The sequence below is a fragment of the Athene cunicularia genome (genome assembly GCF_003259725.1).
Source record: "Athene cunicularia isolate RWA chromosome 4 unlocalized genomic scaffold, athCun1 chr4_part1, whole genome shotgun sequence".
NCBI classification, from domain to species: Eukaryota; Metazoa; Chordata; class Aves; order Strigiformes; family Strigidae; genus Athene; species Athene cunicularia.
In genome coordinates, this window is record NW_020799098.1 from 38,495,868 (window position 1) to 38,513,613 (window position 17,746).

Here is a 17,746-nt window from a genome sequence, read left to right on the forward strand (position 1 = left end):
ACTCCAAAATCATTTCTATATTTTCCTAGTCTGTTCCTAAGACCTTCCACTGATGGAAAGCCCACAGACTTCCCAGATATAAATCCCCACAGTCTAACAATCACTGAAGAAAAACACAAAAGTGATCACTGGACATTCAAAGCCCTGTGCTGCTGAATAGGAAAGCGACTTACTAGCAGTACAGTAGGATGACGTGAATTGCAAGGATATATTCTTCAACCGGTGTCATAGGGGCTCAAAGAGGGGAAAAACCCCAACTGTTGCCAAAGTATTGGAAGGGTGGAAGTTGTTACTGCCATACAGGGGTGTGATGGCTGCTGGACATGGGTGACTTGTACAACAGGTTACTCAGTAAGACTTTGGCAACAGTTTTAGTATATTAATTTGTACATTTTACATTTGTTATTTTACAGTTGGCTGTGCTATATTAATTTGCCCTCAAACAGAAGTTGTCTCTTTCTATCTTTCTATTATTATACCACTAGCATACATAGTTGAGAATTATCCCGATTTTTGAAGTCTGTTTGTCTTGTACATGTTTAGTATATTAATTTATACTTTTATTACAGGAATTATCCAGCAGTTTAAGTACTGCCTTTTATGATAATTATATTTACAAAATATCAGGAGAGGTTTCTATTTAACTAAAATGTGTATATATTTGAAAATGTCTTAAACTGTTCTCTTCAGAGAATCTTGTGTATAAATAGCTGCTCCGCATATATATATGACAGATATTTGTTCATTAAAAGCAGAAAATGGATGATTGGACAGACAGAGGAAATTAATACTTTGGTTATCTAGCCTAAAGGAAATAAGAGATTACTAACATAAAAGACAAAATACTAAATTATATGTAGTGCTTTTTTTTTTTTTCTTTTAATATATCTCTAGTATTCCTATGATATAGCATAGCCTAAAGCTTTTGGAGCATGTTAAAATATATTGACCTGCACCTATTCACAATCTTAAAAGTAATTTTTAATTGACTATTGCCTGTATAAACATTTAAAGCTTACAGGCCTCAGCTTGGTTTCTATCCAAATCCTTTCTGGTCTAAACTGGTAATGCTTAGGAGAAAATAAAACTTCTGGCTGCTGAATCAATGTATGTTTGCCTTCCCTTAGTCAGTGGTCCCTGTCTTCTCTGCCTTTCCAGAAGGCAATAGGAAGGGCTCTACAGGGCATAAAAGTCCCTGTGGAGTGATGAGATTTGGGAGAGTCAGAGATGCTGTATTCATAAAACTTCTTGAAAAACTAGGCAAGGTAGTGCCAGAAACTTGAATATCCTTGGTGAGGAAAGGGTTTGCTGTGGAACTAGGCATCTGTTTAGACATTCGGCTGACTGGACAAGAGGTTGGCCTTGTATAACTCAAGACCAATTGCCCTCACTTAAGAAACTTTGCACAGGGTAAAATATATTGTGAGAAAATTCAACTTCTATAATTGTTTCTAATGCCGTGCCTTTTCAGTGGATATCTCTATTTATTCTTGTGAGGTATTTGAGTGATGTACAAAGAATTGGTGCTGTGGGCAGGAGTAATTCTCTTGTCAGCACTGTTCAGATTAAAAAATTGAATAAACCTATCATGATGGAAGGCATTGAACTGGATATCCTCTTTCTGTGGTTTTCCTGTTATTGAGGATCATCTTCAGTAATCTGATAGGTGAGCAATAGGAACTGTGAATATAAGTATAACCTAGGATCGACATTGTAACCTGCTCTAAATAGAAACACAAAGCTGTACAAGGAATTAATTGTTTAACTTTTCATAATCAGATGGCATGTCTACATTTAATAGGTCAAGTAGCAACTGAGAAAACTCAGAAGTTGAATTAACCTGTGTCTTTTCACATTTGTTTTTTAATTCACATTTAATTTTCTGTCATTATAGGTGGTTATACTTGACCTAACCTCTCTTTGGCCTGCAGTCTTCAATTTTCAAAATTGCTTCTCTAAAGTAAAAGTTTTCTTTTCCCTTTCTTGATATAATATATTAACACACAACTTTATTTTCTTGTAGGGTGCTTCGAGTGTTGCATCAAATGCCTGGGAGGTATTCCCTATGCATCTTTGATTGCCACCATCCTGCTTTATGCTGGAGTTGCACTGTTCTGTGGTTGTGGACATGAAGCACTTTCAGGAACCGTCAACATTCTTCAAACTTACTTTGAGATGACAAGAGCTGCAGGAGATGTCATTGATGTCTTTACCATGTAAGTTACTAGTTTCTTTTAATTGTTTCCTTTTAAAACTGCTGAAAAATTCCACAGGGAATATAAACTTGACTCAAAAAAAATGTCTTCTAATGAAAACCATAGAAAGAATTACTTGGATAAGCTCAGCAGATTTGACAGTTGATATTTTTACTATTTACAATCAATTTGCAATATCATTTAATATACCATAGTAGTTTATTATTAAACATTACTTCATATAATATTGATGAATCTGTTCCATGCATGCTTGCTTTGATCGTTTTATCCTCTGATAATATCTTTGCAGAAAAGTGTAAAAATGTAAATATAAAAATCTTTATACTCCAAATAGATAAGCAGGATTGTGTAACAAGTAACGGATTACTTCTGGGAATAAACACAATAAAGAAGTAACTGAGAAGCTGTGCAGAACTCTGAGACTCAAAATTTCAAAACTCTATTGCATCTGGTTTTCCTAGAATTTGTCTGTTTTGAAGGTTTCATGCTTTGATACTCCTGAATACCTGTTCTGGAAGGCCTTTGTTTTGTTGAGCATCTCCTTCCCTTTTGTAAATTAATTACATATAGCAAAGTAGTTTACTATAACCTGAAACTAAATGACATATTTTCTAAACTGTTTAAAATAATCTCTTTAAAACGTGATTTTCTTAGGTATTTGAAATCCAAATTCTATCCTGTTGCTAATAGTCATAACTAAAGCTGGAGTATCCTATCCTCAAATTTGTACATCTTTTCTTTCATGACTGTGTTTTTGAGACATGAAGTGATTTGATCATCCATTAAAACATTGACCGCATGATAGATAGCTCCATAACAATGGCAGCTCAAGCCTTAGCAGTTGTCAAAAAGCAAACCAAGTACCAGGAGCTACTGGCAAAATCATAGAGAAACGGGGAACATACTTATGCCATTGTATAAATCCACCTTTCATCCATATAATTAATACTGTCTACAATATTGGTGTCCCACAGAGGGCAAAAAAAGATGAGTTATAGAACAGAGGCTATATGGTAAAAAAATTGAGTTTAGTAGGATTCTTCAATCTAGAAAGTGTGATTAAGAGCTGTTGGGCTAGAGATCTGTAAATTCACAATGTTATGAATAAGATGTGCAAGGTTAGGATTGTCTTCTTCCAGTACAAGAAGTATGAGGCATCAGAGGAAACTAGTAGACACCAGGTTCATAAGAAACAGGTGATGGTACTTCAGTTGCTGCATAGCAGACCTGTGAAGCTAGTTGCGTATTGTGGATGCCAAAATCATCCAAGGATGGGTTCAAGGGAAGACTGAATAATCTTGGAAAACAAATCCATTGATGATTTCTTATACCATACAGACCTATCCACCTCAGGAAGTCCCAGAGGCCAGAATAGCATTAAGGGTTATCCTGTCGACTTGCCTGCTCTTACTTTTATATTCATTGTCTGATATAGAAAAATGGATATGTTGTTTGATCTGACTTGTTACCCCTGTTTTCATGATAGCTAGAAACAGAACCTTAAATCTCTTCACTTGCATTGTGCTATGTTATCAACAAACTTTTCAAAGCTTCTCTGTGAATGTTAGCTGTATTGTTTGTGGAATTAGTAGCCAGAAGGAAGAGTATAACAAATAAGTATGTCACTGCTATGGCATATGCAAATTTCTTCTTAAGACAAAGGAATTTAGATGTTCTTGTGTAATAATACATTGGGTTGATGGGAAGTATGTGACTTCTGCTCTGCCTCTTTGCCTTGTCATTTAGAATAATGGGTCTGACTTGACTTGGTGGCTAAGGTTCATTGTTTCCTGAATGAAATATCAGTCATTTTATTAGTCTCTAACTTATTTTATTAGTCCCTAGGAAGCCATTAGCGCAGAACAGCCACAAATCGATGCTTTCTCTTCAGAGCAAGTTTTCCAGCTTCCCTCTGTCAAATGCTTAAGTGAAAATATCAGTCAGAAGACATAGTTCAAATGCATATAATTCACTGGAAGTGATTTTTTTTTTTTCTTGGCATTTAATTGTTTGGCTTAGCTAATGGCTTTTTGATTTGTTTGGGTTTTTTTGTTTACTTAAAGATACACTAAATCTTATTCTTGGCAGACCTACTGGAATCAAAATTTCTGTTTATTCAGTTGTGAAAGATGTCTCTAAAGTTATGTCTTAAAGGGAGGAGGAGCAAATATTTTGACTAAAAGCAGATGAGCCATTGCCTTTGAGTGGATAAACTGTGATTCTCAAAGAAATTTGCACACATAAATTTTCTATCAGCTTAAGTTAATTTTGTAGGGAGAAGAAATGCTTGATATTTTGTCATGAGTCTTAATTAACAGTTGCTGGTACAAAAGCCCTGTGGTAATTATATTGCTTTGAAAGGCCAAAAAGCAGAAAGAAAAAATATGTAAGTAGAAACAGACAATGCAGTGCGTATATTCTTAAAACTACACATATTGAAATGGAAATAAAACCCGTTTATTGTTCTGATTAGAAATAGTAAGAATTTTTTTAAAAATCTACCAGTGTGCCCTACTAAATTATAATTTAAGGTTATTATTTAAGACATTTTGTCTCTTAATGCTTCTAGTGCTGCGAAGTGTCTCGGGCTAACCTGGAGTCTGTCCTTTTGTGATAAATGTTCTAGGCAGATGCTGCAGTGGAGTGAAGTGTGTTAGAGTCTGTTTAATCATGCTTGTGGTTTCTGTCTGTATTTTTATTAGCACAGCGGATTTCAAATATTATTCAGAATAAAAATCAATCCCTATCTGAGAGGTACTTATGTGGGTGGTAAGAGATAAGGGCTTTTTTAACTGTGCCCACAACTGTGAGTGTTCTGAGCTCAAATAACACAACTCACAAGCCATCTTGTATCTTTTATCTTTGTCAATACAGCTGCTCATTGCAATTTAAAAGAAGCAGCAGACCCATGTAGAGAAAGTAGGGCATAATGAGGGCATAAACAAGATCTGAAACACTCTTTAAGTGCCTAAAATAAAAGCTAAAGTGCCTGAATCCAACAGAGCCATTCAGAAATGTCCTTATGAATGTCCCTGAAGCCATCAACATCCCTGACTGGCATCACCTAGGGCCTCCCCTCAACATGCCCATGGTCCAGAACCCCACTTCAGCCCAGTTTGGGGCTCTCAGTCCCTCATCACAGACTCAGCTGGCCACAGGGCTGGAACTGACCCCCCCAACTGCTTCCTGACTGGGTGCTGGGATGGGCCCTGGCTGCCCCATGGGTAGCCTTCATCCCATGTGATGCCCTGGTGCTTGGGGAGAGATGAATTAATTATGAACCTGTGGTAGGCCTCAAAGTCACCTTGGAGGGCTCTGCCCTTGAGGGTTCAACCAAGAGCAACAGCCCCATGGAACAGAAGTAGTGATTTGGGTGCTGGCCCTGCAGGAGTGGACATGGTTCCTGATTCTAACTCTCTGGACTCAAACAATATATACCAGCTGCAGTTCATATCTACTTTGGAAATACTAATAGGTAGTAAATATTCATAATTTAAAAAATTAAGAGTAACTTTTGCAGCTGGTTTTAAAATTCCTTAAATGACAGGCAGATAAATCAATTGTCTTAATTTTTTTTTTTTTTTTCCAAGTTAAAATATGGAATGGTCATGGTCAATAATTCTGAGGTATTGGAGACATCTTGGAGAAATGCTAGATGGGGTGGAGGTGGTGATTTTATAGTAAAGGTTTACAGTAAAGAATGCTTTTTTGCTTGCTTGTTTTGAGGGAAAATACCAAAACCAAATATGGCCTGTAATACAGTGCTAAAAACAATAGTGTCTAAAAAGTCACGGTGTTTTTTTTTTTAAAAAGGATTTTGTCTCAAAGTACTGGATTGCAGCCTGACTTGAATTTCTGCAGGGTGACGCAACAAACAGATACTCTAAACTATTGAAAACTAAAATAGATCAAATGTATTGAAAATTGTGTGAACACATACCATAAAGACAGGTATTCCTTATGGAGAGAGCATATCTTTAAAAATCACGTAGCTGAATGAGGTAGATTTTTCTTTCTTTCCACAGTAAATTCTAAATCCATGAACCTTGAATAAATTGGATGGTTATACAAAAACGTTTGGAATTATCAGTAAGTGAACTTTTAATTGGGACTGACCGCTGATTATATTGCTTTCTGAATTGCTTCCTCACAACCCCAGACCTCCTTAATACCAACATTGTCACTGCTCTGATGGTAGACGCTCCCCACCCCTCCCTGCCTCCCAAGTGAAGAAATGCCTGTACAGAAGTCGTAACTGTTGTTTGGGATTGGATTCCTTCAGTGGATGTAGAGTAGTTATTTTAGTTCCTTGTGATTCAGAAGGGCCCTAAGAAAATAAATATGGTGGTTTAAATTATCCTGAAAAATGTCTTTATGATACTTTAGCAGGTGAATGGTTTATGTTGCCTACTTTGTCAGTTTAACAGCTCTGTAGGCTTCACTGAAACAGTGTAACCTGCTTGAGGTGCTTGGAAACTGGTATTCGGTCATTGTTCTTCTAAGAACTTAATAACTGAACACTTTGTCTGCAAAGTACTGGATATAACTAGATTCATTTAATCACTGGTTTTGACAAGATTCCAAAATGAGCAGAAATAGATGTATGATTATTAAAAGTGTATTGTATGAGCTGGATTTTTATATTTTTCTGGTGTTTGGAACAAATTCCAGAAGATGTTTTTTAGGAAATCAACAGCACAAGGTACATTTGGTGTGTTTCCCAACAGCATCTTTTCACAGTTCTTTCTCTTTAGTATGCAAGGCCAGTTAGTGCCATCTGTCATATGCTTGTGATATATAGGCCATGAAACAAGGGAATCACGCTCTTAGAGTGGAAAAAAGAAGAAATCTTCCCAATAGAAACATTAACAATGTTTTCCTACTACAGTCATAGCTAATTCAGGTCGCTGTAGATTCACTTCCTTTTAAAGGTGTGAAAACAAATAGTAAACTAAATCAAGTTTCAGTCTGTGAATCTGTTGTCACTACCTTCTCTGTTGGAAATGCCACACTCTACTGGAGCCACCTTCTTACAGCTAAATATTTCCTTCCTTTCAAAATGTAAAAGCCTGTGTTTCAGATGCTGTGTCCAACTTTGATGCTTTCTGATAACCTTTGTTAGTGTATAGTCATTGTTTATTAAACGGATGTTATTTAGTAATATATATATATGTATGTGCAACTATTTTGAGGAATTAAAAAAAGAGCATGCATAGAAGCCTTTATATTCCCCCTCTTAGTGTTTGAAACCAGTGTTTTGAGAGGTAGATAAACGGATGTTATTTTGATCAGCATGTTGTTCTTTGCTTTTGTTGGCTTTGTAGCTATCACAAGTTAAGTATTGATACCACTAAAAATATTACTGTTATAATTATTATTATTATTGCACTAATACTAATGGAATACTATGAAAGGTATTACAATGAGACTTATAGTAAAGGCCAGCTGATATGAAATATGGTATTTATAAATATTTGCATTAGACCATGTGATGGTTCTGTTTTAGTCATCTACTTAGTTTACAACAGTACTAATCCGGTTTTCCCTATACATGCTTGTTCTGTTACAAAAGCTTGGTGTTCATTAAATTTGAACTTCAATTGCCTTTTAAATACTATTTGTATTATGGGAAGCAAAACATATAAGGCTTGGTATTGGGACAAGAAATTCCTAATTTATACAGGGCTGTGTCATAGTAAGTCTGGAAACAACAACTGTCCTAAAAAGCCCTGGCAGGTGACCCCAATGGTTCTGTAAGGAGAATATTCATCTGGGCATGAATTTATCTGTCTGAGTCAATGACAGGAAGAAGAGACAGTGTAGTTTCTTCTGTGACAACAAATAATTTTCAATTAATCTTATTCCACCTAAGTATTGTAGAAATCCTAGCTTGATATGTAATACCTTGTGTCTACTGTGTATGATGCACAGGCTGATAATCTTGCACTATGAAAACTAGGTAACAGTGAGCTGAGAACTGACTTATTCAAACCCTCCTTTGAAATCTACAGAGAATCTGCTCTCAATAATTTTGAGATATAAGCTCTGAAGAGGTAGCTCAAAGTTAAGCGGAGGAGTCATGGCTACATATACCTTAGAAAGCAACATTAGCACAATAGAAACTGATTGGTAGACCTAAATACTTGGTGCTAATAACTTGCTGTTCATATAGTATTCATTTCAGGGGCTTATTTTGGATTCAGTCTTGCCTGGTACAATGGACTGAACATCCATTAGTGGCTGGAGTGCAGTAGGAGGACTCCTGGAGCATACTTCCCATTCAGCTTAATTGGAAAGGAATCCATGTTGTGCAGTCTAAAAAACATGACGCAAACCATATCTCAATAAGTAGGGACAGCTGCAAGGGAAAAAAAAAATCCATTCCTGTGCCATAACACTTATGGGAATGTACCCATAATCCCTACTACTGTCAAGTTAAAGATTTGTTCACTGACCTGAGTGGTAAAAAGACTTCCAAGTAGGCTAATGAGAGTTCTCACTAATAGAGTTCTTGTACCCAGATTCTGATTACGTGTAGAAGCATGAAGTTACCTCTGCAAGGAAGGCCTTACTTTGGCCCATGTGTCGACTATTTGTCTTACAATTTGTCAGGAACCATCGGAGAGAGCACAATGTCATTGAAGGATACATTTTTAATTTTTAAAAATATGCAGTTTAATTAAGGAGAACAGTTTCACTTTCACTGGAATGATTCAGCCACACAGAAAAATTATCACTGGACAAATACAGCATATTAAAGATTAGATGTAGAACATAAAATTTTAAATCTGGAATTGTTCAGTAGATGCGCTAAATCTGACAGAACATGCCAGCACCTGAGAATAGGATCTTTGCAAGATTATATGGTGCTGAAAAGTCACATTTACTATCTCCTCAGCTGTATTAGGTAGCCTGCTGTTCTTTATTCTGTTAAAAGCAAAATCAGTGAGAATCTCTATAAGTAAAATTTAGGATTTCGGAGGTACTTGCAAAAATGTGGTTTTCATTTTATGAAATAATTGAATAAAGAAATTGATAGCAGCGCATGTGAATAACAGCAGAATGATCTTACATAATTTTTTTTTGTCTTCATACGTGCAAATACATTCCGCTGTTTTCAGGCAGGCAGCTCTATTATTTAATACTGTGTTAAGCAGCTCTCTTGGTTTTCTGGAATTTTATATTGGTTATAATCACTGCATGCCTGTGACTTGAAGCATTTTCAATAGACCTTTCTCAGCAGGTGGTTCAACTTCATAGGAAATATCTTTTTCTCTTTTAAATGCCTTTATTTCCCCTTTAGTCTTAGTTTACTTTATAAATATCTGAACTGCAAAGCATATATTCCTATGTAATATACATATTGCTAGATTTTGCTTCATGTGCCATGCAAAACTAAGATAACTGGCCTTTCCACAGGAGATCTGAAAAGGGTAAAATTAACTATCACCATCCCAATTTTGAATTTTAATATTGTTGTCAGTCGTACGTTATCAGTCTGTACTGTGTGTGCTCATTTACATTTGTGATAATGAAATACTCACAAATTCTATGGTATGCTTTTGCCATATCTTTTTACACTTTATTGATATAGAAAGTTGCCTGGCAGTGCAGTATCCACAGTGAACGACACCATCATGTAATTCTGCCAGAAGTCTTTATGTTACTGTGCACTAATACCATTTTTTTTTGGCCTTCTTCAGGCAATGTGGGCTCCAGATTTCTTCTGTAATTAGCATCTATAAAAACATTTATTAGTTTTGATAGGGTGAGCAGACAGAACGAGACTAGATTATGAGAAAAAACTTTGAGAAGCAGACTCATCCATGTGTCATAGTCAGAACTTTGTGGTTTGGACTTAGACATTTCATGATTATTTAAATACTTATGCTGGATCCTTTCCTGTTCCAAGAAAGTTACAAGAATCATAGGGCAGAGATGTGATTTGTGATGCTATTGCTCCTCTTCCATTAGCTTGTGAATTCTCTACTGCTTGTAGAAGTGCTCCATGAAATCTCGGCTCAAACTGTCCCATACCTAAGAAGGAAGCAACCACAACTTTTAGAGGATGATGATTTAGGTTTGTATTTGTCGTGGATGAAAGTATTGACACGGTAATGATTTAGTAAGAAATCTAGTTTTATTAATAACTAACAGCAATTTGTCAATACAAAATAATTCAGAAATGCTGAGAGAAAGAACGGGGGAAAGAGAAGCTAGCTCAAAGCAAATTTCCCTCTTGAGTTCAGAGCAAATACTCCCAGTGCCTTGGCATTCCTCAACGGGTGATAATTGATATTTGAGTGGGTGGACTTCACCCTGGCCTTCCCTCTGGAGCAGACAACACCTTAAGGGTTTTGGTACCTGAGAGGCGTCCCAGCTCAGGGGAAGATGCTGGTCACAGGCCCGCTGTGATCCAGAAGAGCTCAAAGGGTCTCTCTGGTGGTCGCAGTTTATAGAGTCCAAGATAATTGACTTTGGTCAAATACCTTCTGGTGCCTTCTGGCAGTTGCACAAGAATTTGAATAACATGCAACCCTGTTATTGTTCCATCTGACCCCATCCCAGCACAGGTGTGCCAGGCCATCAGGAGATGATGGGCCATTATAACCAGTTCGAGCAATCAGGAGGGGCAGGAGCCAGGCTTGTTAATGTTATCAGTCCTTATGTCCACGTATTGGTGTATAGCTGGGGTGTGTGTGAATGGAATCACACCTAGCACCAAGCAGCCCAACAAGGAGGGGCAGGGAGGGGCAAGAATTGCACCACCACAGTATTCCACGTACTTGTAGATTGCATGCCACAAATGGATCTGTTAAAATCAGTGGTATTTTATGTCACATCAGCTTCTGTTCAGAATAGAATAACAAAATCTGGCCCTTGCAGAATGTGAAGGTAACTTGCACATTATAGTATGATGATCTCTTCTTTATATAATCAAACCTGGCTTTAGCTTTGAGCAAACGATTCGTATGATTACATACAAAATTTCTTACAGAAATACAGAATCAGAAGTTTCTGTTTCCTTTTTTTTTTTTTCTCATGTTTTATTTCTACTTTAGTAAAAAATACTTTTAGGACTTTATTGCTCTTATCCTTTGTTTACTGTTAATCATTTCTCCTTTTATAAGTTCTTGACAAACTTTAACTGAGCATTCTGTATTACAATTTTGTTTTCTTTCCACCCGAAATTTAAAAATTTAGACTCGGTATTAAACTAACCTCAGAAAAAACCCTCATGGATTTATGCTGACTCTTTTTTGCTAGTTTTATTTTTCACTTCTCCACAGTGAAAATATTTCAATTTCTTTTACTTCATTTATGTTGTTACCTGGACTTCTTTGGTCTTTGCAGGTAGTACATGATTATTAATAAATCATTTCTCCCTGTTGGCTTTATGTTTTCCTTCTGAAGTTTACCTTTGCTTACAATTCCTCTGAGCTTCATGATGCCAACTATCTTTGCTCAAACTGTTTAAGTAATGCTGTTGTGAATTTACACCAATAAATTGTTCCCAGCTGGTTTGCAGGAGAACCTGAGTGCATCTTCTAAAAACTGCCACGGGGCATAGCTTCTGCATACACTAAACAAATGTTTTTGCTTGCAAACTTCCCCCTATACTTCATCTCTCTTCAAAAAACATAATTGCAAAAGTGTTTCTACAATCTTGAGATAGTTTGAGGGGTCAGGCTGCTATTTCAGTCTCTTAACAGCCTCTTAGGGTCAGTCATTCAGCAGGGAAGAGGATCAGCATGAAGGTTGGCGTTGTTGTTTTACTGGGTAACAGAGGTTATTGTGCGTTCCAGATGTGAACATCAACTATTCAATGTTCCTTGTGACTGAAAAAAAAAAAAACCAAACCAAAACACAACCAACCCATAAAACCTGCAAAACCAACCTATCCCAAGAGTAGTGATTACACATTATTTCACAATCTTACTAAATTGTGATTTTTAAAACTGTAAAAGTAGATCTGTTACACAATCTTTCTAAATTGCCAGCTATAAAAGACAACTATTTTTAATTAGGAATTGTACTGTGATAATCTAATCTAACTTTTTAGTACTTTGATATCTTAGGTATTTTATTTTCTTTGTTGTGTTTTTTTTGTGTTTTTTTTTTTTTTTTAGCTTGGAAAAAGGTATAATTGCCTGCATCTACTTGCATTCAGAGAGTATAGCTGCAGTTTCCTGGCAATTATGTGCTATTCAGCACCTGTAGTATTTGAATGTCATTATTTATATTGGCCAAGTTATGTTATAAATTCAGGAAGAGAAATGTGAAGTAGAATTATAAATGCTGGGAAACTAGTTCCACAGTAATACCCAGTACTCTGGTGGGCTAAGTTAACTGAAACCTCTGTGGTATTAGCCTTTTATCGCTTGTTCATGCTGAAGTGTACACATACTTTATTTGAATAAAAAGGGTTTCTGAACAGCGTGAGAATCACGTGTCACAGAGCAAACTAATGTGTTTTGTTTTGGGTTTTTGGTGTTAATTGCAAATAAATGACTGCAATGCATTCATATATTAACCAAATTAAAAGAAAAAATCCCTAACTAGTATGTAGATTGTTCCAAAGCAATATTAAGTAATTTTGATAGTAAAATATATATTGTTTTGCATTAGCTGAGTACCAGACTTCAACACTGAGAGTAGAAAGTGTACCATGATTAGACTGAATACTGTAAATGCTTCATGGCTCCTACAATTTGCAATTCATTTTAAGGCACAGTAAAATATAAAGGGTCAAAGTTAACAGCTCTTCTTGGCTTATCTGTTGGAGTAGTAAATCCATTTATTATGGTGGAGCAGTAGTGATTTACTCCAGTGAAGCAACTTGTCTATAAGGCCAGAACAGTGTTAAATCTAGACACAGTAAACAGAAGCTAATTATGAAGATTGAAATACTTTAGAAACAGGTTATAATAATTATGAGCTCAGTTGATCGAAGGAGTCTCAAAAATAAGAAAAACTAATTTGTTGTGATACACTCTTTGCAGAATCCTGCTACAGATAGACATGATCATTCAACAGTGGATCTTACTGCTTGATGATTTATTTTATTTTTAAAACCTTGAATATGCCAAAGCACCATGAAAATACACAGTGAGCAATGTGCAACATCGATCTGATTTACTGAGAATGTTTTCATTCACCTCTGACTTATCTCTGCTGGGATAATCTACTCTGTACTCAGCTACAACCTGTTCACTGAGATGTTAACGCTGATGGCTTCCATCAATAACTTCTGTCGGAGGAAGGGTTTTCTCTAGAGCTATTCTAATATTCATCTTGTTGGATGGAATCCAGATTCATATTAATGAGTTAGGAAATCCACTTAATATGGAACAATTAATGACCCAACAGCAGAAAAAGAACTAAAACTTGAAAGATCAGCTTTATTTAAATCACAAAATGGAAACAGTGATGTTTGGTTTTTAACATTTCTGAACATAGTGTTGTGGAGAAAAGCACATCTGGCGTCCATGGAGAGCCTACAAGATTAGGACAGTATGCAAAATATGGTTTAGATTATTCTATTAAAAAAAGTCTTTTCCTAATTTTAAGATGTTTTTCACAATTAATTTGCATTTAGATAATCATTCATCTTATCCTACCCAGCATCCTAAATTAATATGTGAAGATTGCATGATCAATGTGAATTTGTTAAAATCAAATTTATCTTCTCTATCTTCATTGACTGCCTTTCAATAGAAATGGTTCATTACTTTAATTATATCATTATATAATATTAATAGGTCTCCTGCATTTAGTGAATATATATTTAAGATTTTTTTTTGTCGTTCTCATTTTGTGTAGCTTAGTCTTCACCTAACGTGTAGCTTTCCAGTCCTGTCAGGAATACAAAATTTATCTGTATAATTTTGTCTTTTCCTTTACTCCTTTGCCACCTCTTTCCTTTCATTCCAGCCTACACAAGTGTAAGCCTTGCTTGTTGTTTTTCTTTGTCCTTACCCATCTCACCCATTGGCTCATGTTCATCATCCCTTCTGCCATTCCCTTCTACCTCACTGGTTGCTCTCATTCTTTGTCTGCAGCATTTGAGACTTTGCTAAAATACAGATGGCAATTAATCTCCTGGAGTTCACCCACAAAAAATCAAATTTTATTTTAGAGAAAGGCAATCTCCATTTTACAAGGCCTGTATTTTATTAACTAGTATATTTTTATTGGAAAATCGAAGTTTATGTGAAATGAGATGCTGCAGAATAATTTAAAACCAACAATATATTCAAAACTATATATATAATGTTACTGGTTTAATATATCTTCTTTAAATACAGCACACACTAAATGCAGTTATATTGCAATACAATTCTATCTGACTTGTAAAGAAGTAGTTGAATGATTGTTTCACAGTTTATATTTTTACTCTTTGCATTCTACAAGGTCTTTTCTCCCTGGAATAAGTCTGGCTATTTAATCTCATATAGTCTGATCAGTAGAAATTTTACTACTTCTCTCTGTAGAGAGTGTATGAGGAAGAAATTGATTTATATATTTGGCTAGTGTATTGCTATATGCATTTTTTCCTTGCGAAAGGAAGATTTAAGTGAAAGTTACCCCTTTAGTTACACATAAGGCTGAGGGAAAAGCAGACATCTCTTAGTGTGCTTTTTGATACAAGCAGCTCAGTGGGAGGCTCAGGACAGATGGTTTAAAGGGCTGTTGCAAGGGCTGAAATAGTCTCTGTACTTCCCCAAAGTCCTAATCTCTTTAGGGCAATCATACCTTGTCATTTCTACAGCACTCAGCACACAGAGGTCTGTGAGGAGCTGCTGCTGGCAGAACTCCCATACTTCAGCCACTCATGGAGGTCACAGTTTTATATGGTATATAAAGTAGGAATTGAAAGAGACCTTATGGAATACTCACAAAGTTGCTGTCTTTTCTTATAAGTTTATTTTCATCGGTAATGACAAGATAGGTTCAAAGCATAATTAACCTATTTAAAATAGTGTTACATGGGCTGAATTACTATAAAATTACGGAAATGGGATTTTTACAACGTAATTAGCAATTATATGTATCAAAATAAATTTAATCTTTGCATCATCTAATACTGTCTATAGTGTTAAATTTGTTTCACCATTTTTAATAGCTCATGTTTTGAATAGTTCCATACAGATATCAATTTATCCTAATTTTCACTTGAGTATGAAAGAAAAAGTGATATAGAAAAAACCTGACATGGCTTTTCTGTTGGAATGTTAGGGAAAAACATATCCTGTCTCATTCCCAGAAACCAGTTATCGCTCTCTGAAAAAATGCTACAGTAGGTGCCAAAACCATTAATTTATAATACTTCTCTCACCCCCAATCGGGTCATAAGTTTAATTGCATTTTTACGAGACTAATGCAAACTTAAGATACATTCATTAAAGTTGTAGACAGTCATACATCTGAAATATCAACTATAAAATTGAATCTGACTTTGAATGTCTTGAAAAACACCAATTCAAAGATATTTTAACAGAGTTTTGAGCTTTGTTATTGTACATGTAAAAAAAAATGTATTGAGAGTTGTCTTTCAGGTAATGATGAAAAGTGTGATCGTAAAGAAACGTTATCATTAAATATTTCTTTTCATAACAATAAAACTATTCATTTTTATGTCTTGACAAATGTCCATTTTGGGTAGTTGTTTGATGCATGTGAAAATTAATCTTGCAGATCCTAATGGGTCTGTGGCTTATTTTTTGTCCTACTTTGTTATAAGCTGTTGCTTTCTTGACCCGGACAATATGACTGGAATTTACTAACATCTTAAACCTGCATATTACCATTCTCTAAAGAGTTGCACAAATCCTTCTGTGTCATATTCATAAACTGGAAGCTTACTGTGGCTAACTTTTTTTAGAAAAGTCCAAGTAGGAAACATTGAAACCTGCTGATCCAAGACAATGGTCCCTAGGAATGTTTCCAAGGTTAGACAAAACACTTAGAACAGGGAGGTACTTTCAAAAATCTTTTCATAAACCCTGGTCATGAGAGAACATTTAGGAGGCAGAATCTCCTTGAGCCACTGTTGAACTCTAGACAGTGCTGGGCAGGACGACCACACAACCCCGGTAATCTTCAAAATAAGTTGAGCCTCCTACGGCTCTTCATGTAAGCCACCCTTCCATTTCTTGAGCTTTGGGTCTATGAAAAGATGTTTTTAAATCCTCATTATAGAAGAATGCCACATGATCTGACCTTATTACTTTTGTAATAACATGTTTCTGATTTGAAGTTAGGGATCTCTCTTGATGACTTTATTAATCTGTCAGGCACTTTGTCTATTGGAGAATAAGTGGAAAAATGATGATGATGATAAGATAGCACAGATTGGCATTGCAGCTTGAGAACTACTTACATATCTAAAAAGGTTTTTAGAAGATTGTGACAAAATATCTTTTCTGTAACCTGAGTGCTGGATACAATGTGTTACTCAGTATGTGTCAGTCTTGTTTCCTTTTTTTCTGTTCTTTTTTCTTTGCCACTATTTAGAGAAACAAAACAAAACAAAACAAAAAAACCAACCCTGACTTTTAAATTATTCTGACAAATTGTGCTGTTTTACCTACACAGATATGGTTTTACATTTTATTAAATGAAATGGCCTAGTGTTTCTTATATCAATTCTGTTTTTTTTCCAAAGTTCACTCCTGTCCTCAGCTTCAGCTGTCATTCTAGCACATCAAGCACTTAAGCTGACTCCAGTGTAGAAGCCTTGAGGCTTAGTGAGTCTGATTATCTCACCCTGAAATTTCAGAGTCAGCTTTAAATTTTTATGCAGATAAATAATTTTTGCTGTTCCTATACAGGATTGACATCTTCAAGTATGTGATATATGGTGTAGCAGCTGCATTCTTTGTATATGGCATTTTGCTGATGGTGGAGGGATTCTTTACAACTGGTGCCATCAAGGATCTGTATGGGGATTTCAAAATCACCACTTGTGGCAGATGCGTCAGTGCCTGGGTAAGTGGTTAAGAAAGCTTTTGTACTTATGACAATTTCAACATGTTTTGTGTATTTGTAGTGCCTTGTGAAGTTTATTTTTGGTTTTTCTTTCTTTAATGTTTTCTGATACCTCAGTTTAGTGGTTAAAAATAGCAAAGGAGAATAGAGTGTTAGAAATGTTCTCTATGTTGCTTAATCACTAAGTAACTCCTGCAATTTAAGAGCAATTAATTCCACCAGATGAATGTGAAAGTTTCTTCTCTCAGCAGCTTAAACTGTTTGGAACAGGACTAAAACTGTGTAATGCCTTCAGCCGCACTGGGCAAGGAATATTTTTTTCTTGCTAGTATTTTCACTGTTATTTTAGAAATCTTGCCTGTTCCTCTTTGGGATAGACTGAGATCTGTCATCAGGTTTGGTTTTGTTTCTAAACGGTAAACAGTCAATTATTTGCTCTTATGTTATCTCTGGTTTGGAGAGACTATTAATTTACAACCCTGGAAAACCTAGATTCAAAAAATTCTGATTTGTACTGGGACTTAAATGGAGATTCTTCA

The 17,746-nt window shown here is 35.7% G+C and overlaps 1 protein-coding gene across 2 annotated transcripts in view; it reads left to right on the forward strand.

Moving 5' to 3' along the window:
• The window catches only part of GPM6A (glycoprotein M6A), a 124,741-nt gene that overhangs the window by 80,464 nt on the left and 26,531 nt on the right, over nt 1-17,746 (forward strand). For both annotated transcript variants that reach the window (XM_026846691.1, XM_026846692.1), the window contains exons 2-3: nt 2,024-2,216; nt 17,051-17,207. In XM_026846691.1, the coding sequence (XP_026702492.1) occupies nt 2,024-2,216; nt 17,051-17,207 (350 nt within the window). The remainder of the gene's footprint in view (nt 1-2,023; nt 2,217-17,050; nt 17,208-17,746) is intronic.